The 24,247-nt window shown below is 39.6% G+C and overlaps 1 protein-coding gene across 1 annotated transcript in view; it reads left to right on the forward strand.

The window, feature by feature from the left end:
* LOC125235972 (coronin-7) overlaps positions 1-23,650 on the forward strand; it is a 45,608-nt gene extending 21,958 nt beyond the window's left edge. The window contains 9 exon segments of the mRNA XM_048142636.1: positions 1,360-1,602; positions 2,071-2,330; positions 3,424-3,545; positions 4,188-4,326; positions 5,387-5,518; positions 6,951-7,025; positions 20,971-21,106; positions 22,059-22,171; positions 23,440-23,650. Of these exon segments, the coding sequence (XP_047998593.1) occupies positions 1,360-1,602; positions 2,071-2,330; positions 3,424-3,545; positions 4,188-4,326; positions 5,387-5,518; positions 6,951-7,025; positions 20,971-21,106; positions 22,059-22,171; positions 23,440-23,532 (1,313 nt within the window). The 3' untranslated portion in view covers positions 23,533-23,650.
* Positions 23,651-24,247: the final 597 nt, after the last annotated feature.

Consider the following 24,247-nt stretch of genomic DNA (forward strand, 5'->3'; position numbering starts at 1 on the left):
ATTTAAGTCTAGGCATGTTAAATAGTCCTAGTCCCACCGCGAGCTAGTAAACTATGAGCTATTGGCTATAAAAACGAACAAAAGATAATCACTCCCGCGTAAATAAAAGAGACACGGCGATGTTTTTAGTTACTCGCCCAGCGGTGATTGATATATAGACGTATCTCTTTTTATTTGCACGGGAGTGATTATCTTTTGTTTGTTTTTATAGCCAATGGCTCATAGCTTACAAGCTCGCTGTGGGACCAGTGACTAATTAAGGACTTTTATTCCTAAGTTCAATACCTTCGTTAAAAGTACGTTATGTTTACAATGTCATTTCACTGTTCGTAAGTGGGCAATTTTTTCAAAGTTGTTCACCCCACAATTTTTTTGGATTTGGAAATTTTTATGTGGTTTCCACTCAGAATCGCGAACTCTTTCCATTTTAATAGGAGAAAAAAAGTGTCCTAAGGTTTTTTCCCATTCCGTTACCATTTTTTCATACATTTTGTATGGCGGTAACGGAATGGAAGGTTCGAAAAAATGTATGGAAATCTTGGGACATTTTTTTTTCTCCTATCAGGATCGAGAGACTTCGCGATTCTGAGTATTAATCGCGTAAAAAATACCCGTGTTACAAAAAATGTGGGGTGGACAACTTTAAAAAAAAATGGCCCAAGTGTACGTTCTATAAATAGATAAGTGTTTTATTAATAATGTAGGTATTTACATATAAGTACTTTGTGGTTTAAACTAAAAGGGATGAAAAACCTTTACTTTTTGCATGATGGAGTGTCGATATTTCTTTATAACGTAAATTGAATACCTTAGGTTCTTCAGGATATTTCATTTTTTATCATGATAGGGTTACAATGGATAAGCCATATGGAAAAGTTTTAGCACAAATAATGTTATCGTACACATACAATATTTTATTCTAGAAATAGTTATATTTACCCCTTTTATTTTTAGCCAAAGAGGATTGAGTATTATAGAGAGTTACTGTCAAAGTAAAATGAGTAATCACAGTCATCACGACACAGGCTTAAAACTCTGGAACCTCAGTTTTGACAATTTGGCCCATATTCTTAGCTTGATATGTGTTAAAATGTTAAATATTTTAATTATCGCCATCTTGGCCACCGTACCTTTTTCATTATGATTTTGAGGTACGTTTTTTCCTTACGGCTCAGCCACGACATCGGTCTAAGCGCGACAGCGGTGAGCGGCGGCCATACACTGGAGCGAGACACAGCGATGGGATTTTTCATACGCACGTATGGTTGCCGCTCACCGCTGTCGCGCTTAGACCGATGTCGTGGCAGGGCCGTTAGACTTTATCCGTCTATACGGAGTTACATATGTGTTTGTTTTTAGCGAATGGCGTCCGTTGCGCCGTGCCCGTGTCCGGCGGCGGCGGCCGCGTCGCCATCGTGGAGCTGCCCGTGGGAGCCACCCCCGCGGCTACAGCCCCCCCCACGCACCCCTCCGGGCTGCACCCCCCTGCGCTGCTACATCCCGCTGTACTCCAGGACTGGGCGTGGGATCCCTTCAGAGACGATAGGCTGCTTGTGGCCTGCGATGATGGCATGATTCGAGAATGGATTATCCCGGAAGGAGGTAAGCTTTACAATATGACCCTATCCCTGTAATATAAGTAGTATATCATACTATTCAGTACAACTAGAACTGCTGGAGAAGGAGTTGGTACTAAACCAGCGGTCACAGCACTACCTACTCACCCTTTAGGCCTACATCCACCTGCCTTGTTACACCCTGCGGTGTTGCAAGACTGGCCTTGGTCCGTTTAGAGATGATAGGCTGCTTGTGGCCTGGGATGATGGCATAGATCGAGAGGATCATTCCGGAAGGAGGTAAGCTTTACAATATGACTTCATCCTTATATACAAGATATCGTAGAACTGGCTCAAGAAGTCACACCTGTAGCCACTGAAACACCTACACACTACACACCCTTTCGAAATGTGACTTTACTACTTTACCCATTAAGGGAGGGGGGTTAAAAGAGAGCACATGTTTGTAAGCGACTCTTTCTATTTTATCACTCACTAAATATTTTCTTTCCAGGCCTGCAAGAATCATCGAACACGCCAAACCGCACGTTCTCGGCGCACCCCGATAAGATCTATATAGTTCGGTTCCACCCGACAGCCTCCGACTTACTCACTACCGCAGCACACGACCTCACCATCAAGATATGGGATCTCAGCCTAGATGTTCCTGAGGCGTCGATAACGCTTACTGGGCACACGGAGCAGATATTTGCGCTAGACTGGTCGCCTTGCGGAGAATATTTGGCTACAGTCTGTAAAGATGGACTTGTTAGGGTAAGACATCCATACTAATATTATAAATGGGAAAGTGTGTGTGTCTGTTTGTTTGTCCGTCTTTCACGGTAAAACGGAGCGACGAATTGACGTGATTTTTTAAGTGGAGATATTGAAGGGATGGAGAGTGACATAGGCTACTTTTTGTCTCTTTCTAACGAGAGCGAAGCCGCGGGCAACAGCTAGTACTTATATATAGTCTAAAATCTACTGCAGCACACGACCTCACCGTCAAGATATGGGATCTCAGCCTAGATGTTCCTAAGGCGGCGGTAACTCTTACTAGAGTTACTGGACACACGGAGCAGATATTTATAAATAAAATAATAAATAAATATTGGGGGACACCGTACACAAATCAACCTAGCCCCAAACTAAGCAAAGCTTTTACTATGGGTATATACATACATATATGTAATTATGTACAAACATCCATGACTCAGGAACAAATATCTGAGCTCATCACACAAATTAAAGCTCTTACCGGGATTCGAACCCAGGACTTCGGCTTAGCAGGCAGGGTCACTACCGACTACGCCAGACCGGTCGTCGAATTTGCACTAGACTGGTCGCCTTGCGGAGTATAGGCTACAGTCTCCAAAGAGTCTTGTTAGGGTAAATACCAACATAACTTGACGACCGGTCTGGCGCAGTCGGTAGTGACCCTGACTGCTGCGCCGCGGTCCCGGGTTCGAATCCCGGTAAGGTCATTTATTTGTGTGATGAGCACAGATATTTGTTCCTGAGTCATGGATGTTTTCTATGTATATAAGTATTTATATATTATATATATTATCGTTGTCTGAGTACCTGCAACACAAGCCTTCTTGAGCTTACCGTGGGACTCAGTCAATCTGTGTAAGAAATGTCCCATAATATTTATTTATTATTTATAACTTGTTAAAGATTACTAACTAATATTTTAGGAGCCGTGTTGAATAAAAAAAAAGCGGTAAACTTTTCAAAAACTCCTCACTCTGAACCTTCGACACTTACTAGGCGAATGTCTAGACAGAATGGGTCAATCTGTCACTTACTGATTAAAAGCATTTTGTGTGAAAATGACACAAGTACCTATTTAATTTTTTTCCAGATCTTCAAGCCCCGGTCCTCGACGGAGGCCATCCGCAGCGGCCCCGGCCCGGCGGGCAGCCGCGGCGCGAGGATAGTGTGGGCGCTCAACGAAACTCATCTAGTCCTCACTGGCTTTGACAAGTAAGTACATAGTTCCATTTAGTGATGTGCCGTTCCCATGAATCTGAGAAAGTAGCGGATTCCTTTCCTTTCATAGGGAAAATAGCTTTCCGGAGAAAAAAAATGTCAATAAAATCACTTCTTCTATATCAATAACCACAAAATTAAAATTTTGAAAAAACCCCCGACCTCGACCTAGTGGACCGATTTTCATGAAACATGGCTAAGAACACTCCCGACTAACTCAGCTTTCAGATAAAAAAAAACTAAATCAAAATTGGTTCATCCGTTCGAGAGGCACGATGCCACAGACAGACACACACACAGACAGATAGACAAACAGACAGACATACACACAGACAGACACGTCAAACTTATAACACCCCTTCGTTTTTGCGTCGGGGGTTAAAAATATGTCTCAAGGAGTATAAGTTCCCAGTTTTATTTTATAATATCTATGTGAATAAAATTTAGCTTGATATCATAAATGCGAATTCATTATTTACGATATGATTATTTATTTCAGGTCATTTTGCGACAAAATTTTATAAATAAGCAATATAAGCATAATTACACTTCAATAAATATATTACAACTTTAATAACATACTTTTTCTAGTTTTTACGTTGATATAATTATGATTAACATGTTTTTTGTTAACAGAGTATCTGAACGACAAATCTACCTATACAAGGCGAGCGATCTCAGCGCCCCCGTGTGTACTGTAGGCTTGGATGTGTCTCCGGCAATATTACAGACGCATATCGACCATGACTCAGGCACTATCTTCCTAACGGGGCGGGTAAGTTCATGTTAAATTAATAACATTTTCACGAGTCAATCAAAACAGGTCAATCCTTCACCAGAGCTAGCACAAAGGAATGAATGAGCGAATGAAAATATCTATATGTGTGACAGATTAGCCAATAAAATGGTGGCTCTTGACAGTTACAGCTGTATACCGAGTCAACCGCCGACGACGACCTTTGACGGTTTGACGACCCGTTTGGCCTAGCGCGTAGTGACCCTGCCTGCTACGCCGCGGTCCCGGGTTCGAATAGGCTACTAGACTCATATCGAATTTGGCACAATAAATGATTGTCTTTTGTAGTATTTGACATGAAAAAAAAAAACAATATTTATAGATTTTGGTATTAAAAGTGTATGATGACTACGTATTTTCGATTAAAAATGTGTGTATTTATTTATTTATTTATTTTGGCCACCGAAAACGCTGTCTATCGATGTCAATAGTGACGTCATCGAATTCGAACCTTACTGAACGTCAAAACAATCAATGACATATTGAACTTTATGCCTCCATACTTAAAAAGTCAGAAAATGTTGTTTTCGAATAGAATGACCTGATGCACAGATAATCTATAGATTAACAATGACTGTGTTGTTTTCGCCTGATTACGTAAAAGTATACTTTAAAAATATTTTTTGCTGTTTTTAAGTCATAATAAAATATGGTAATATTTTATTTTGGTTGATTGGACAGTACTTAATCATAATTATAAGACAGACTTTAAAAAAGGGTCAAGTAGCCTATACCAGTAAGGGCATTTATTTGTGTGGCGAGCACAGATATTTGTTCCTGAGTCATGGACGTTTTCTATGTATATAAATATTTGTATATTATGTATATCGTTGTCTGAGTACCTGCAACACAAGCCTTCTTGAGCTTACCGTAGGACTCAGTCGATCTGTCTAAGAGTGTCCTATAATATTTATTTTTTTATATTTACTCAAACAAGCAAAGACTTTTTATTCCATTCGTGGCAGCTTTCGTGAATTGACTTTTAGATATAGTTTTATCCTCTTTGGACTGTTTGTTGAACATATTTGTAATGTTTCAGGGTGACTCAACGATCTACTGCTACGAGGTGACCAGCGAGGCTCCGTACTTGTGCGCCCTGTCTCACCACCGCTCGCCGACGCTGCACCAGGGAATCTCCTTCCTCAATAAGAAATTGGTCGCTGTGGAAAAGGTATGTATTTACTACTCTACCTGATCAAATTATTCGTTTCCGATGTCCAAGACGGCGATGGTGGGACTACTTGGACACAGTATAAAACAGTAATAAATCTTCTAACAAACGTACGCCGCGCGGGGTGCACACAAGCGCGCCGTGTATGTACGCAACACAAACGTGGATAAGAATTAGGCTTGTGTCGTTCACGAACTATGAACTGTTAAGAATAAAATCCCTTCAATGACCGAAATGAACTGAATCTTTCCGTGGTCTGAGAATCGGTCTTTGCTCATTTAGTTCAGTATAGGATCGGCGAGCGCGAGCGGTTTGGATCGAGAACGAATGTGTGACTGCGCCGACCGAGAGCGAGAGCTACTTAGCAGAGCAACAAAAAAAGTCAAGTTTTCATATTAAACTTCGGTTACTTACAACCTTTCGGCCCGGAATGTTACTATCTGTGGACTATTCGTATAATTTTGACACTATTCGGTCCCATTCGTTCTGATCTTTCCGACCGCAGTGATCGCTGGTCTGGCTGAACTAAATGAGCAAAAGACCTAAAAGAGCGAACTAGTTCATGGGAGCGATTGAACGAGATCGGAGCGCTCCGATCAACGAACGAAACGGCACAAGCCTAATAAGAATAATATGCATAATGATATTTTACGTGTTTTCTGACTGATATAATGTGGTATTATTATACTAATACGTATAGTTAATACTATTAAATAACAACATCTTAGTGTTTATAGTATTTTATGCAACTGGTGGTTAAAAGAGGTCAAAAAAGGTGAGTGGCGTGGGTAACAATTTGAGGCGAAGCCGAAAATTGTTAATAAAGACGCCACGAGCATTTTTTGACTCAGTTAAACACCGTTGCATACAATACTTTTTCTACGACCAAGCACTTATTTTGAAAGAAAATTATAAATCAACAAATACCTACTTTCAGTCATCTTAGTTATCTAGTGGACCGCCTACCATTTTGAATATGCAGTTTGAGTGCAAACATGAAAATAAAACTGTCTATGGTATGGTTCTTTGAAGCCTGGCCACTAAGACGAATCGAGCCGAGTTGAATCGAGTTCTCATACATTTGAATGCGATTCGACGCATCGCCAATGAACGCAGCAGAAAACGAAGGAGTCTCGACTCTGCGAATTGGTTTGTTAAGTTGGTAGCAATATATTTACTGAACTGTAACAGCTATATCGTGCTACTGCTACTAAATGTTTTCAGGGTATAGACTAGATAGACTTGTCCTGACATCTTTTATGTAGGGTTTTAAAGTTCTATGCACGACCTTGTAACTCAGGAATAACAGTACGGGAGTAGAAAAACATAGTAATACGCGATTAAGTCCCGTTTGCCATTTTAAATATTTTCGTATCAGATTGAAACGTGGATTGATGCAACTACGTAACTATATATGTAATTTTTTTTGCAGGTTGAATTCGCGAGGGCGCTTAGGTTGACCAACGGCAACATTGAACCTCTATCATTCACTGTGCCTAGGATAAAGGTAAGTCAAAATATTATATACTGCAACCACTTATGTTTTAAACAGGGCTCGGATACCGGTTAAATTTTCAAACCATTATCATGTAACTTGCGGCAAAACCTTTAAATTTCGTTTTAGCTCGTAAAACCTCCATTTTAAAACCGGTTTTTAGGGGACCGCTTTCATAAAGGTTTCGTTCGATTAACCGGTTTAGAACAAAATAAACCGGTTTATTCTGCAGCATGACACGAGTAGGTAATATACTGTTCTAATCAAACAAAAGAGTCGCTGCGTGAACGGAGGTGTTTACGCGGCGCCGGTGCGTCTCGCCGCTCGTCGAATAAACCAGTTTATTTCAGTTAAAATAAAGTTCTCATAACGTTCGTGTTCTTTACAAAGTTCGGAGTAAAATCGAAATAAACCGGTTTTAACCGGTAAAAAATAAACCAGTTCCGAGCCTTGGTTTGAAAAGAGTGCAGTGAAACTGGAATTAATGCAGTGTTCCGAGTGGGAGTGTATCAACATCAACCTATGACTCGCTTTTCTGTCAATAACTATATTTTTAAATTAAAGGAAAAATGGAAAAATTCACACCTCCGACAGGACTCGAACCTGAGACCTCTGGCTTTGCTGGAGCCAGCCATGCTCCCAACTGCGCCACGGAGGCCTGCTGGATGTGTGCGAATTTATCCAAGCCTTCCTTCAATTCTTAAACGCCTTAGTCCGTTTTCACATTATCGGATCCGATATCGGAAGTTGGGAGAATTTTAATAGAAAAAATCCAAGATGGGGCCTGTGTGGGTTATCGATCCGATAACATGCATTGGAGTCTCAAGTTACATTGAGAGATCGCCCGTAACAATGTGCTAACCCATACTAAATATGTCAATAACAGCTATCAATAACTGTTATTTTTTTCTATGTCTTAACAATCCGTTTTTTGCTAAATAAAATCAGAGTATAGTCATGTAACACAGTTAATTCCAGTGACAACACTTAATAACTGACAGCCCGTCCGTCGAGCAATCTGATAGCAAAGACATATGTAAATTCGTATAGACAGATAAAGTCTAAGAAAAAATGTTACCTCAAAACCATACAGAAAAGGCACGGTGACCTAGATGGCGATACTCCTTTTGGGGACGCTCGGCTAGATGGCGCTAATAAACCTATGGGATCCCGACGGCACAGATATGAGCCGTAAATAAAATTACCAGGTCTCCCGCGTCCTTCAAAATCTTAATCAAGCCTTGTATTACAAGTGCGCGAACTGTCAAATCGTATGGAAGTTGTCATGGAAACACTTGTAAATTGTAATAGCAAGGACTTGTACAATTGTACCTTTCGAGAGCCCCAGGGGCCCGTTTCTCGAAAGGTATAAACCTTGTATTACAAGTGGGCGAACTGTCAAATCGTATGGGTTGTCATGGAAACACACTTGTAATACAAGGCTTGTGGGCCCCTGGGGCCCGTTTCGGGCCCCAGATAGTGTATCCAAACATGCTAGTGTAGCCATGCCGAGCGCGCCAGCTCACCGCACTTGTGTGATTGTATCCAGACGGCCCTCGCAGTGCTCAATGTCAAGTCGGTCTAAAAACATCTCCCGAAAAAAAAATGCGTGAAATATGGTAGTTTGTGCAGAGAATGGATGTTATAACACAACATATAATAAAAAGGAACCGCCCGATATTACATTCCACGCGAAAATATAGTTTAATGTGATATTTTTACGAAATTGTAAAAACAAAAATTGAAATTTTCGTCGTCCGCCATTTCTTATAAATGTTTCCAGTCAACGATTTATGTTTCTGCCAAATGATGTTTAAAATATAAGTAATAACAATTTTAGGTTCTTTGTATGTCCATATATTTCAAGAAATATACATTTTAAAGACTATGGGACTATGGGATTTTAGGCGACTATGGGATATGGGTTAAATTGTGGTGTAGGCGAGAGGCTGGCAACCTGTCACTGCAATGCCACAGTTTCGTTTTCTTTTAACCGCTTATGTGCCAAGAGTGGCCCTGAAGCTTTAGTAGTTTGGGATACAGGCGTGATTGTATGTATGTATGTATGTATACATTTTAAAATGAAAAAATATTTTTCTAAGTTTTCTCAAAGACATATATTTTGTTGTTGTATCGAAATTCTAATTCTACCTAAGAATTTTAGTATAATGTTCGTTTTAGACTTCCGACGGATCCGCTTCTGTCTGACAAAACGTACGAATGTCATGCTACTCGTATTTCAGTCAGTCTCAGTACAATAAATACTGACATTGACTGAACTAGCATGACAAATACGAACGTTTCCGGAAAAATACGAAGGAAAAGCTTTTCGCACTACATCTGTATAACTCACAGAGAACCTCCTATAGAGTGGCAGTCTTGTATATTTGGTTCGCGATACGAGTCACCAGTGTTTGGGGTGCGAGGAGCGGGCGGGGAATGTGTTAAGCGCGCTGTGATTGGCCGTTTCAAGGATGGCGGGCAGTCGCGCCAGATGAAAAGGGACAGAAGTATGACTGTCCCTCTACTGACGCGTAAGTGGCCAATGTAAGTTGACCTATGCCGGCTCTGAATAAATTATAAATATGACTTATTTGTGGAATGTAATGCCGTCTGTTTTTAAATTTGAGCTTCTTGTTACCTTTCCACACCATTTCACACTACAGGTGGACATCTTTAAGGCATCAAAATACCCTTTTCCAATTTTTTTGTGCGAAAAACACGCGCTGCTTTCGGGTCTGTTACTTGGTCGATACTGATCGGGCACGGCGAGCGCTCTGTGGTATAACTTCACCGTTTTTAAAAAGTTTTGAGTTAGTTAATCAAAGTGATTGATCGTATTTTATTGTCATTTACCTGTTGACCTCGAACTATAAAAGGGTTCGAAAGTCGAAATAAACACAGTATACGCGATATTTTTACAGTTTTATTTCTTATTTAAATATCGCTCTAATAATTAAGGTTAATAAATTAAAAGTAATTGTGCTACAGTCGAATTGAGAATCTCCTCCTTTTTTTGAAGTCGGTTAAAAATAGTAACTCTTTCTCGCTCCCACTTACAGGATAGTAATTGGATGACTTTAGTGCGGTAGGGTCCTCGTGCGGTCATGATATGACTGTGTTAGCACTATAATAACACTCCCAATTTGTAGATGTTAAAAAAAAATTATAGCATAAGTAGAACAGTTCTTAAGATATTTAGAAATGTGACAGACAGACAGACGGTCAGTTTCGCACCATATCAAAAGGGTTCCTGCTGTACCATATCAAAACGGGTTCTTGCTGTACCCGTTACTTCAGTCTCTAGGTAAAAGCAGATATTTATTTGTATAGCGTTCCTTTGGCTACTTACCCAAGAGTTTTATAAAAAAAAAAATATTTCAACCATTTTACACCAAATACAGATACTTTTAATAATTGGTTCCTAATAAAATTCCCTAAAGAATGGTTTCAAATATTCACTCACTCACTATAGAAACAAAACAAGCCACGACCAGTTAAAGTTTGATCTCCATGAGTAAAGCAACTTCCGCGCTGCCGTGTTGAAATTAGTGAATATTACTGGGATTTTGCTGAGAAAACAGTAAGTAATTGTTGTTTTTTATATATTTATTCTTTATAGATTAGTACTAAATACAATAATTTGTATTACCTATAGTGCGTTTTCTGTGTAAAAACCGCAAATCAAAGTTGGGTCTAAAGTACGTTGTCCGCAACAAAGTTTTGAACGAGTGATATTGTGAGTTTTCTGTTAGAAGTTATAGAAAAAGTTGTTTCATGTAGATCAGTACTTTCATGTAGAACATGTATTTTGTCCATATTTTTGTGTTATATATGAAAAATATTTACTTTTTCAACAGTAATTATAAAGTGGCCGTGTTATCACTCACACTATTACACATTTCAAATGTCTTTGTGTGAGTTTCAAAATGGCGGATGATGGTTCGTTCGGTATAGGGTGCTTCTTTTTTGCTCGAGGCCGCAGATTCCCAGCGACTCATATATGTGCTACTAAGTAATATTACGTACGTAGAAATAATACGTTATACGAGTACATGTTTTTTTTATTATTTTCACCTCAACTATTATCCAAAGACAGCTAAACCGATTCGGAAAATTCTTTTTTTGTTCAAAAGGGTATGTGTACTACTTGAGAAAATGCAAAAACAAACTGTCATTCATACGGCGCTGTGGCATTTGAGAGAGCATTTAATTATCACTAAACATTCTGTACATTTTATCAAAATTGGTCAAGCCGTTTACAAAAAAAAATTAACAAAAATCGTTTGAAGTCGGTTTTATTAATCTAACTTATATTATCATATTTTTATGACTTAGCGGTGAAATGTTGGGGGTAATGCTGGAATAGTTGAATTTGAACTGTGTAGTAGTTTTTATGAAATAATGATTCTAAAGGCACTACTGTCTGTACTTATATAATTGCTTATATAATCATTGTTTATGAGCTACGAGTACGGTAGTTGCTTACCACCAGGCGATCTTTCTGATCATTTGTCTACTATGACATAAGAAAAATTATCACGGGCCGGACGGCATATCCATATCACTGTTTCTACTTGACATCCCGCAGTGTGGCATCCAAATCCCCGATCACTGGTAATGTTACATATTTACGACCGGTCTGGCCTAGCGCGTAGTAACCCTGCCTGCTAAGCCGCGGTCCTGGGTTCGAATCCCGGTAACGGCATTTATTTGTGTGATGAGCACAGATATTTGTTCCTGAGTCATGAATGTTTTCTATGTATATAAGTATTAATTGTATATTATATATGTCGTTGTCTGAGTACTTGCAACACAAGCTTTCTTGAGCTTACCGTGGGACTCAGGCAATTTGTTTGTAAAAAAAAATTACAGATTTGGCAACCACCTACCACTCCGGAGGTTGCTGCTCCTGGACGGGCCGAGTCACCCCAACCGGGGCCGGCGAGCAAAAGAGCGCGGAGACCGCTCGACGACGCCGGAATCGCAGAACTTCTTTATGACTCCGGGAGCGAACTGGAGGGGTTCTCTAGCTCCTCGGACAACGAGGTGGAAGAGGAGCCCGATCCGGCCAACATGAGGGAGGCAGTGCGCCGGCTTCGGGACATCTCAGTTCTGGAGGAGGAGGGAGAAATAGAGGCGATGGCTGACCTCCTCGAAAGCGCAGGGGTCGCGGTTGACGAAGTCGCAAGGGACTCTCAAGCCCTTGATCCGCCTCGTAGGCGTGACTCTGAGGGTGAAGGTGTAGGCGAGATGCTTCATGAGAGTCATCCTACGAGGCGCCTCATTGGCTCCATTATGAGGTCGTGGAAGTTGTAGGCGAAGAGGAGAATCAAGTCCATGAGCTGCCTCGTAGGCGTGACTCTGAGGAAGGAGGTGTAGGCGAGATCCTTCATGAGAGTCATGCCTACGAGGCGCCTCATTGGCTCCATTGTGAGGTCGTGGAAGTTGTAGGTGAAGAGGAGAATCATGTCCATAAGCCGCCTCGTAGGTGTGACTCTGAGGATGGAGGTGTAGGCGAGATCCTTCATGAGAGTCATGCCTACGAGACGCCTCATTGGCCCATTGTGATCGTGGAAGTTGAGGTGAAGAGGAGAATCATGTCCATAAGCCGCCTCGTAGGTGTGACTCTGAGGATGGAGGTGTAGGCGAGATCCTTCATGAGAGTCATGCCTACGAGGCGCCTCATTGGTCCTATTATGAGGGCGTGGGAGATATAGGCGAAGAGGAGAATCAAGTCCATGAGCCGCCTTGTTGGTTCGATTCTCCTCTTCTACCAGCATATCCCAATGACTCATTTTCTTGGTCCGCCGACTTCTCCACGTTTACGGGCCAAGAAGAGGAGTATATGCGGGATCCAGGTCCGCGGATCCCTACCCACGACCCATTAGACATATTTAGTGTGATTTGGGACATTACGATAATGACCCAAATAGTGCAACAGACTAACTTATTTGCTTGGCAAACATTTGCTGCGATCTCGGAATTTCAAGAGTTGCCGAAATACCTCCACCAGTGGTATGACACTACCGTAGAGGAAATGCGAAGGCTTTTTGGCATGATGATATACATGTCGTTGTCGTACAGAGCTCGAATTAGCGATTACTGGACGACAGGCGTCTTGGGGATGCCTGATTTCCGAAGTTTGATGTCTAGAAATAGATTTCAATTACTGGTGCGATTTTTGCACTTTACCGACAACTCGGACTCTACCGTGGGTATGACGTCATACCAAAAAAAAATTGCAAAAATCGCACCAGTAATGAATTATCTCAATGCCAAATTTTCGGAAATCTACATCCCCCAACGAGAACTGTCCCTCGATGAAAGCCTCTTGCTTTGGAAAGGCCGATTGAACTGGGTCCAATGTATCCGAAGCAAGGCGGCTAGATTCGGGCTAAAAATGTTTGAGCTCTGTGAGTCAACGACTGGGTATTTAATGAGGACGCTTATCTATGCGGGAAAAAACTCGTCCTTCGTTGAGGGAGCCCTTCATAAGTTCGACAACAAAACTGCCAAAGTTGTGCTCGAACTCATGGATGACTTCCTCGACGTAGGACATCTAGTAGTGATGGACAATTGGTACAACCAATTGCTTCTCACTAGATATTTAAAAAGCAGGCGAACTGACGTGTTGGGAACAATTAATAAGAACCGCCAGCACATCCCAGACGTAATTAAACAGGCTAATTTGAGGGGAATGGAAAGGGGCCAGCAAATTGCTCGTCATTCTGGAGATATCTCCCTTACCGCTTGGAAGGATGTCAAGTTGGTGACGGTGATATCCACATTTCACAATGACGAACAAGTTGTCAGTCGGCGGGGAGGACAGGATCTCAAGCCAGTGTCCGTAGAAAGGTATAACAAGACCATGGGCGGAGTAGATTTAAAAGATATGAAGCTCAGCGGGTACCCCATGGAAAGAAAAAGAGGGCGCAAGTGGTACATTAAGGTTTTTTTCCACCTCGTAAACACAAGCATATTAAACAGTTACATATTGTTCTCCAAAAATCCATCTTTGCGCACGGTATCACACCGAAACTTCAGGCACGAGCTAGCAGACGCGCTTGTTAGGGCTGGCCGGCCGAACCTAGTACCCCGCCCTCTACCAAATTCAGATGCTGGTGTGCGTCTCGACGGCCAACCAGATCATTTTCCAGCACACACCCCTAGATGTGAGGGCAGGGCCGTCAAACATCAGAGGCTGCGTTGCAAACGATGTGCCGCTGCTGGCAAGCGCACCGTAGTTATGACAATGTGCCAGAAGTGCAACGCAGCCCTGTGTTTGGGGCAATGCTGGATAGATTATCACACCAGCGAAATTCTCGTAGTCGCCAAAAAGCCCAGAAATCATTGATACGACGACCGGGTGTGTGTTGGAAAGTCATTTGGGATTTGGGTCAAAAATATTTTTTCTATGTTATTGGGTTGGTAGGAAAATCTTGCGACAGTTTGGTGCTCAACTAAATAGTAAACGTTAAGGTGTACCTAATTGTGGAAATGTAAATGGCATTTAATTATTTTAATTTAATTATCGTTTTTGTATTTTTACACTTTTATACACTGTATTGTCACTTCATTTTACTTTGATGTTTGTTTTTTGTCATTTATATGGGTTTTTTGCCTGAATTGAAATTGATGTTGTTTGTGTCGCAAGACTTTCCTACCAACTTAATATATTTTTTAATTCAATTTAATTCAAAATATTTTTTTAAAAGTAATAAATCTAAAAGTCTTGGCAAAGAATAACTTTTTATACCTTTTGGAGTAGAAACTCTAGGTCCATGGGGTCCCAGCGCGAACAAGTTTTTCACAGAAATCGCGAAGCGTCTGGTTGAGGCAACTGGTGACCGAAGAGCTTCCTCGCATAACGTATCAACATTACTATACAGCGAGGAAATGTCGCCAGTGTCCTCGGTACAATGCCTCAAGGGCCTATTTTAGCCATTAGCTTTTCAGTTTCTTATATAATTATGTTCATGTAAATAAATAAAACATTAAATTATCATCTTATTCTGAATATCAAAGCAATGTATTGGTGCAATGAACAATAATGTTTAAAAACTACATTAATCATCATTCTCTTGTCCTCCCATATTTGGTGTCGTCGCAGCAGATTTTCCTCCTCCATTCCTCTATCAGCCGTCATTTCCATACTAACACCTTTCACTCTGATATCATTGTTCACAAATTATCATCCATCTTTTCATAGGCCTTGTCAATCTTAATCAGCCGAGAAGGACAAGTCCAGTATGTGGCTCACGACGATCATTGTTCCGATAGTCGTTTCAGCGAACGGTCTCATAGCGAAGTCTCGACCAACATCTTAAGAGACTGTCGCTAGGTGGCTAGATCGTAAGTTGTTTTGTATTTTACTTTTATAATCATATTATAATATAGCCTATCCTAAGAGTTAAAGTAAATAAAGTGATTATTTCACAATAAGATCGTCAAACTATTGTATAAAAATACTAGTCAAGAAACTTCTACAATAAGTTCTAAATGTCAAAAAAAAAAAAATGAAAATACATTGAATTGTCAGTATCATCATTAATAATATAATAAATAATTAAAACCGAACCTAATTACACATATGAAAGAAAAAGTGACCAAGGCCTCTAGTGCCTGAGGCAAAAATAAAATGTTAAAATATTTTCAATAGATTATAATTTGTGTCGTTAACTTCAAAACTGGGTAAATCCATTCTGCTATAAGGTTGATTATCTTTCAAATCATATTATATTTTTTATATATTCAACCTTAAAGCAGAATGGATTTATCCAGGTTTGAAGTCAAGCGACACATTTGACTTCTGTTAATTAGAATAATAAATAATACCTATATAATTAATTGTTTTCAGCAACACTTGTATATAATAATTAGCATTATAGATAATATAGTTACATGTAGATTATATATATACACACAGAGAACCTCCTATAGAGTACCAATATTGTAAATTTTGTGCGCGGTACAAATCACCAGTGCTTGGGGAGGGGAATGTGTTTAGCGCGCTGCGATTGGTCGTTTCAAGGACGGCGGGCAGTCGCGCCAGATGAAAAGGGACAGAAGTATGACTGTCCCTCTACTGTCGCGTAAGTAGCCAGTGTAAGTTGACCTGTGCCGGCTCTGAATAAATTATAAATATGACTTATTTGTGGAATGTAATGCCGTCTGTTTTTAAATTTGAGCTTCTTGTTACCTTTCCACACCATTTCACACTACAGGTGGACATCATTTAAGGCATCAGAATACCCTTTTCCAATTTTTTATTGCGAAAAACACGCGCTGCTTTCGGGTTGGTTACTTGGTCGCTACTGATCGGGCAGGGCGAGTGCCCGCGCTTATATCATGGCAAATATAAGTAAAGCCAGGTTTAGACGAGCAAGTTCTTGCTGCAATAAATTGAGCAATAACTTGCGTTTTTGTTTACACTACATGCAATTTTTGTAGCACAAGTTACATCTGCAAGCTGACAAGCAAGTTCTTGCTGGAAGATTTTGCAGGACTGTTTATATTAGCAATAACTTGTGGTAACTTTTGTTGCATCAAATCGTTGATCTGTTTAGACTACCTGCAATTTTTCTGTCGCAAGTCTTTTTTAGAAGTTATTAGCAAGATCTTCCTGGCAAGTTCTTGCATACGTGTTTAAATGGGATAAGTGTGTTGGCGATTATACCACAAGTATTTACAAATTAAAAATGCCCGCTCATAGTAAAATGCGTGCATCTGCGGCGATAATAATAGTAGTTGGGAAGAAAACACGGAAATCGGAAGGGGGTAAAAGATTGGATTTTAAGACGAGATGTTATAGGAATACAACGCAATTTATTAATCGAACTACGAGAAGAAGAACCTTCACGGTATAAAAAAATTGTAAAAACCGGATAAGAGCGTGTCGGGCCACGCTCAGTGTAGGGTTCCGTAGTTTTCCGTATTTTTCTCAAAAACTACTGAACCTATCAAGTTCAAAACAATTTTTGCTGCCTGCTTTTTGCTGCTAGATTAGCTGCAGCAAAGCTGTTTTTAGGGTTCCGTAGTCAACTACCCTACCCTTATAGTTTCGCCATGTCTGTCTGTCCGTCCGTCCGTCCGTCCGTAACCGTTAGCACTAGAAAGCTGAAATTTGGTACCAATATGTATATCAATCACGCCAACAAAGTGCGAAAATAAAAAATGGAAAAAATGTTTTATTAGCAAGGATCGTTAACTGCGAGCGAAATTCATTGAAATGACGTATGACAACCAGTTAGCAACCCTAGTACTTCAATGGATTTCGCTCGCAGTTAACGATCCTTGTTTATTAGGTACCCCCTCTACATGTAAAGTGGGGGCTGATATTTTTTTTCATTCCAACCCCAACATGTGATATATTGTTGGATAGGTATTTAAAAATTAATAAAGGTTTACTCAGAGCCCGACACGCTCTTGGCCGGTTTTTTTTCCTAATTTTGTTTCGATAATCTACACTTTGTGTCCCATAATTATCCATGTTGCTCATAGTGCGATATCAATTTGATGACTTTGTCACGGATCTAAACTTTTCTATCCGACATGCCAGCAAGAAAACTTTATTCCGTCGACAAAATAAACACAGAAGTTATTGCAGGGATATCTAAAATGTGTTTACACGTTGTACTTGCGGCAAGTGTTGCAAGTTGTAAAACTTGCAAGAAGTCAACTTGCAGCGACTGTTAAATGGACATTACTTTATTGTTCTGCAAGTTTTATTCAACTAAACGTGCAAGTTGTACAACCTACGATAATTGCAGGAGTTACTTGCAGTTAATTTGATGTTTATTCAAGGTCAAATTAAAAAATACTTTACTCACTAGTGGATAAAATGCGTTTTTGCTCACTGGTATTAAAGGACAAATGGATGTCACGTGTTTCCATGAGCTAATGTGAGGGAGAAAATCCCACAGTCAAACTATATATTTTGTGGGACACTGTTCTATGTGGAAATTTGTTGCCTACCGAAGACATAGACCGAGCAAAGAAAGTTACTTCAAGATATTTTTAGTATACTATGATTTACACTTACACTGTCTAATCACCGAAGAATAGACAGTGAGCTTCCTATTTTTAGTATAGGGATTTACAGTTGAGGCTAATCGGAATCAACTTATCCCACCATAGGAGCTATTTTAGAAAACACATCTATGATATCAAAAAACTAATGACTGAATTTTCACCGAGTATAAATATCAAAAATACTGCTTTTGATAAGCGCTGATATGTAAAACACTTGGTGAAAATTCAGTCACTATTTTTACGACATCATCGGTGAGAACTAAAAAATCGCTATCCATGCATTATATTATCAAACCCATGAAAAAGATATGAAACATATTATTCCTAGATTAGGTATTTCGTAAAGTCTAATGTAAGTCGAAGGCAACTAAGAGCCACCTCTTAAAAAATCCTTAAAATAATAAAAAAAAACTTCCTACCTTGACTGCCGTCTTGGATATTTTACAAATATTTTGATTAAAAAAAGTTGGTATCAAAAAGTGGCATCAAATTGTCAAGTACCCCTATCTCTTTCACCGTTTTAAAGTTCCCATACAGAATTGCGTTGGCCATTTTGGCCACCATCTTGGACTTATTACATTTTTTTATCTAACATTCAGTGTTTCAGCGCGCTTGGACAAACTTCAAAAATTTTTACCATTTTGAATTCATCATTAAAAAAATAAATTGGTGGCATCAAAAACTGCCAAGATCCCTCTATAACATTTGGACTGGCACCACCCTCCTAACTTTTAAATTTGAGGTGTTCTCACAATGCCTCATGTACTCCATCATCAGCTATGAACTGAAGCAAATGGGACCAATCTGAAACTATATAAGTATGCTTTCAATAAAAAAAAAATTGAAATCGGTTCAGAAATCACGGAGTTTTAACATACACATATAAAAAATCACACGAATCGATAACATCCTCCTTGTTTTGGAAGTCGGTCGCCCACCATACAAAAATTTTGCTAGGGAATTTTGATTCTAGTCGTACTTGAAATTGAGTTCAGTTTCATTTGTTTCGAAAAAAAATTTAATACGGGGAAACCCATGTAATCGGCTACGCTTCTACGAGCGGTGTGCCCGACAGTCGGGTTCTTGGTAGCGAAAGTGTTAAACAAAAGAACATCTGAATGCACATTGGGCGGCAAGAGGATAAATAAAACATTAAAAGTAAAAGTGAATCAGCCTGTAGCTTTTGCGTCGTACACGAACCAAGGTCATTGACCTCCGTGTGTAACGGTCAAATTGTGTTCACCAATAAGTGAACTTTGAATGCAAAGCATCATTTATGTACTTATTTATTACATAATATTAGTAACCGGGATCGCAAACATCTGATCACAAATATCGCACAAAGATTCCTCTTACTTTTTATGCGCTTTGCGATTTTGTCCCTCAAAAATATGGTTTTTATTTTTACTATTTCATTGTTATTTTCTAGCTTATTTTAAGTTTTTCATTATATTATCCATGCAAAATAACAAAAATCAGAGCGGATCCAACAAAGTTTTATTTGTTACAAAGATCGAAATCGCACTCGGTTACCGCGTCGTCACCGTTGCGGGTTGCAATTTTGAAGTAAAAAGATGTTTTCAAAGGTCATGTTATGTGTTACTTATAATTATAGTCAGAATATATTATTGAACGGCGGAATAATAGCATACAAATGCATATATATATTATAGATAGTAAAACTCTTTTATTTTAGTAGATATATTCATCAAAGTCACATTTTTCTTTCTCTGGAATTCATAAGGTATTTAGAATAATTTAGTAACACATCAACTGAAAGCTCAATTCTTCCTCTTTATAATTATACTAGCTTTTGCCCGCGGCTTCGCTCGCGTTAAATTGGAAAATTGTGCAATGCTCCATACACACTTCCTTCCCCCATTTGAGGGAAATGAGGGGTGAGAAAGAGACAAAAAGTAGCCTATGTTACTCTCCATTCCTTCGACTATCTCCACCTAAAAAATCACGTCAATTCGTTGCTCCGTTTTGGCGTGAAAGATGGACAAACAAACAGACACACACACTTTCCTATTTATAATATTAGTGTGGATACAATATTCTTAATTATGTATTAACACTTCTGTTCCACAAGCGAAAAACAACAAGTCGTACGCTCATCAAGCGTCAAAAAGCTGTGGGAAATACGGCCCATCGCGCACGCAACAAAGGTGCCGATCTGCCGATATTTTTGGCACAGATGTGTGTCGGTGGGAGACAACGACTATAGTATTTTATGCAAGAGGCGTTTAAAGGAGGTCAAAAAAGACCGAGTGGCAAGGGTTACAATTTGAGGCGAAGCTCAAATTGTTATTAAGACGCCACGAGTATTTTTGACTCAGTTAAACACCGTTGCATACAATACTTTTTCTACGACCATGCACTTAGTTTTTAATAGTTTTCTTGAATAACTTTCGTGAAATTCACACTTGTTTCCTGTATTTTGACGCAAAGGTTTGTTGACGCAGTATCGTTATAACAATGCGTTGCCATGGTTACAGAGCCAAACAATGCGTTTTAAGTTTTTTCGATACTGCGCGCATGCGCGGAAAGCCGGCTGAAGCTGGCTTTGGGGAATAGACTTTTATGTAGGGTTTTAAAGGTCTTTGCACGACCCTGTAAATGACGAATAACAGTTCGGGAGTAGAAAAAACGAGTTTTCGGATCGCGGGTCCCACAGGTTAATATTTGACATTTTAACACATATCAAGCTAACAATATGGGGCCAAATTGTAAAAACTGAGGTTCAAAAGTTTTAAGCTTGTGTCGAGAGATGGCAGTCTATGCACTGTGGTTACACATTTTACTTTGACAGTAACTTTCTATAATACTCGATCCTCTTTGCTGATGGTATGTAAGTGACGTGGAGTTGGGTTACAACAGATATCTTATTTACTGCATCTTTACAAGTGTGTTTTATTTTCAGAGCGAGCTGTTCCAAGACGATCTCTTCCCACCAACATTAGTAACCTGGGAGCCGTGGCAGTCATCGCGAGCCTGGTTGAACAACAACCACGTTAACCCGCGCACAGCCAGCCTGCAGCCGCCCGGCATGCAACCTTTTGTAAGATTTACACTAGATAAACGCTTATTGTCCCAGATCTGTAAAACCATTTTTTTTTTTCAAAGTGGTCCACGTCACTTTTTTTGTAACATGGGTATTTTTTACGCGATTAATACTCAGAATCGCGAGCTCTTTCGATCCTGATAGGAGAAAAAAATGTCCCAGGATTTCCATACATTTTTTTGAACCTTCCATTCCGTTACCGCCATACAAAATGTATGAAAAAATGGTAACGGAATGGGAAAAACCCCTTGGGACTCATTTTTCTCCTATTAGAATTGAAAGTGCTCACGATTCTGAGTGGAAACCACATAAAAATTTCCGAATCCAAAAAAAAGTAGGGCGGACAACTTTAAACTAAAGCTACGCTATGATTTGTATGATCTGCGAACAACTGATAAAAGGCCGGAATTTATAGAGTAGGTACGTAAAGAATTTCTCGAAATCTTTTAAAAGGATGTGTGTCGTCGCTAAAGCTGATTATTTATCCAAAAAGATCTTAAATTCCAGCGATAAAGTTAAAACTACATGGCAAGTGATCAGCAGTGAAACAGGAAAGCGGAAAATAAAAGAACGGCACTACAACCTACGAGTTGCTGACACTTTAGTAAGTTCCGACCGTGAAGTGGCAGATCACTTCGAGCGATTTTTCTCGAATATACCGGCAGAGACAACAAAGTCTCCTAACTCATCGCCAAATGTCGCTGAAGAAATGCTGCAAGCTAATGTAGAAGAATGTTCAGAAATCTTCACATTTTCTTATGTTACTCCGACCATAGTTATTAAAACGTTCAGATATTTAAATTTAAAGAAAACTGAAGATCTATGGGGCTTGTCAGTTAAAGTATTGCCGATTGTCTGGTGGTCCTATGGTGAAATGGGGACTTTACGAACCTTTTACTATTATGGATTTTTATTGACATATATTTATGATTATATATATTTTCTAGTGTCAGCGCATTCCGTGCCCGCTGCTAAGGAGCCAGTGAAGCCCCCACAGAAGCCCAAACCAGATCTGATCAAGTCCCACGTGCCACTTGATCCTAAGGAGAAACAGGAGAGCGTAAGTTTTCACTAATATAGTAGATTCTACACTACGGTATCAAGCCACCGATAAATATAAGGTCCTAATTTATTAGTTGCAGATATTTTAACACATGATACTTTACATTAAAATAATTAACTTTAAATATAAATTAAGAATTCTCTTTTCTTTGTATCTTTTCATGTAACTTTTTTGATTTCATTTTCCTAACAAAAAAATTAATTATAATTTCGTCTAAAAAAAATCATCATGTGCATTATCACATGTCACAATAACACTGTCTGTCATGTCAACAATTGTTTGTTGTAAATGTCGTAAAGGTTCGGCGGGAAAACTGCACATGTCATTGAAGTGGCCAGTTACAGTTAAGTGGTACGTAAAAGAGGTACTAGAATCTGTTCAATGAGTTTTCATTTAATAATCACATAAACAGGGTGTTTTTACGTAGCAAATTTGTTTTTCCGTTTTCTCCAAAAAAACATCGTAAAAGCTATAATGTTTCACGGTTTAATATACTCCAGAGACCGAGTACTATCAGCTGTAAAAATATCTGCATCTAATAAATTAGGACCTTATATAATATCCGAAACAATTTATACACAGGGTGTATTTTGATAGCGGGTCAGTAAGGGCAGCGATGAGATCCCGTAGAACGCGAGAATGGACCTTCCCTGGATTTCAAATTGATGAAAAATGGCATTTACAGATTTTAGAAAAAAACATACAGGGTGCAAGAAAAGGGGCATTTTTGACAAACTTTTTTTTGACGCCAATCGATCCCATTCCTATCCAGGATCAAAAGCTTGTAAGAGATTAAAAAAAACTTTCCGGCTAGAAAAGTCACAAATCGCAAAAAACTTTTCCCATACAATTTGTATGAAATAGTACATTACGATACAAGTTCGTAAAAAAGGAAGTTTGAAACGAGTGGCGATAAATTAAAACGACCGAAGGGTGTGTTTCTCGACTGTTACTGTTTCCTTCTTCGCACGTGTATCGTACGACTACTGGTGCGAGAAGTGGTTTATTATATGCCAAGTCGAAACTTCGGAGGGCCATCTGTATTGAAAAACGTCGTACGATACACGTGCGAAAAGGAAATTCGTAACTCGTGTCGATTTCAAACATCTCCCTTCGGTCGTGTTTTAATTTATCTCCACTCGTTTCGAACTTCCTTTTTTACGCACTTGTACCGTAATGTACTATTTGTTTTTACGTGGTGTTTTTTTGATGCCAATCGATTCTATTCCTATTCCATTCCTAATCGAGTCCATAATTGTCAACAGATAATGAAATCCATGAGCGCCAAGGTGGCGATGAACCTAAAGCTTGAACAAGACAACATGGAAGGCGTGGACGAGGCCGAGTGGGAGCAGTGAGCCGTCGGCGGACTTCTTACACCTCATGCCGTGCAGTAAGGCTCTGAGAAAACCATTGAGATGAGATATATGTAGAGATAGACCTGATTTAGACGGCGTGCGAACTCGCATGCGATTTTAGTTATCAGAAAATCGAGCTGTTGAGATATATCGTCACTACTTTGCAAAAAACCATCTTCGTCTGTCAATGAATAAAACTTGTAGTAAGTATGTTCTCGTATGTAAATGGGACTTAGTTTTAACTAAGGCCGATACAGGTTACATCAGAAAAGCATCGAGTTGACGATATGTAGAGTGGTACAGTCAAGTGCAAAAATAGAAATCGACTCAAAAATATGGTACTACGCTCTTATTACACCGGACTTAGGTGCTATGGGACATATTTTTGACTAAGATGTGTACACCCATATTTTTACAATTGACTGTAAGGTCGATAATGGGATCAATTTCATAATATTTTGTCCCTCCCTCCCCCCTTGTCACACGTTGTCATATTAAAGTACACCCTCCTTCCCTAGTGTGACGTCACATTCGACGTGTTTGCGTACCAAGTTACGTCATTTTTAAGTAATTTGAGGTGTTCAGGTGTTTGTTGGTGAAATGTATATGTGACTCACAAACATGGACCTCCTCCTCCTCCCCTGTCACAACATGTCCCCCCCCCCCCCGTCTAGGTTTGATGTAATTAATGGATGAGCATGGCCGATACAGGTTA

Source organism: Leguminivora glycinivorella, chromosome 18, assembly GCF_023078275.1.
Source record: "Leguminivora glycinivorella isolate SPB_JAAS2020 chromosome 18, LegGlyc_1.1, whole genome shotgun sequence".
NCBI lineage: Eukaryota > Metazoa > Arthropoda > Insecta > Lepidoptera > Tortricidae > Leguminivora > Leguminivora glycinivorella.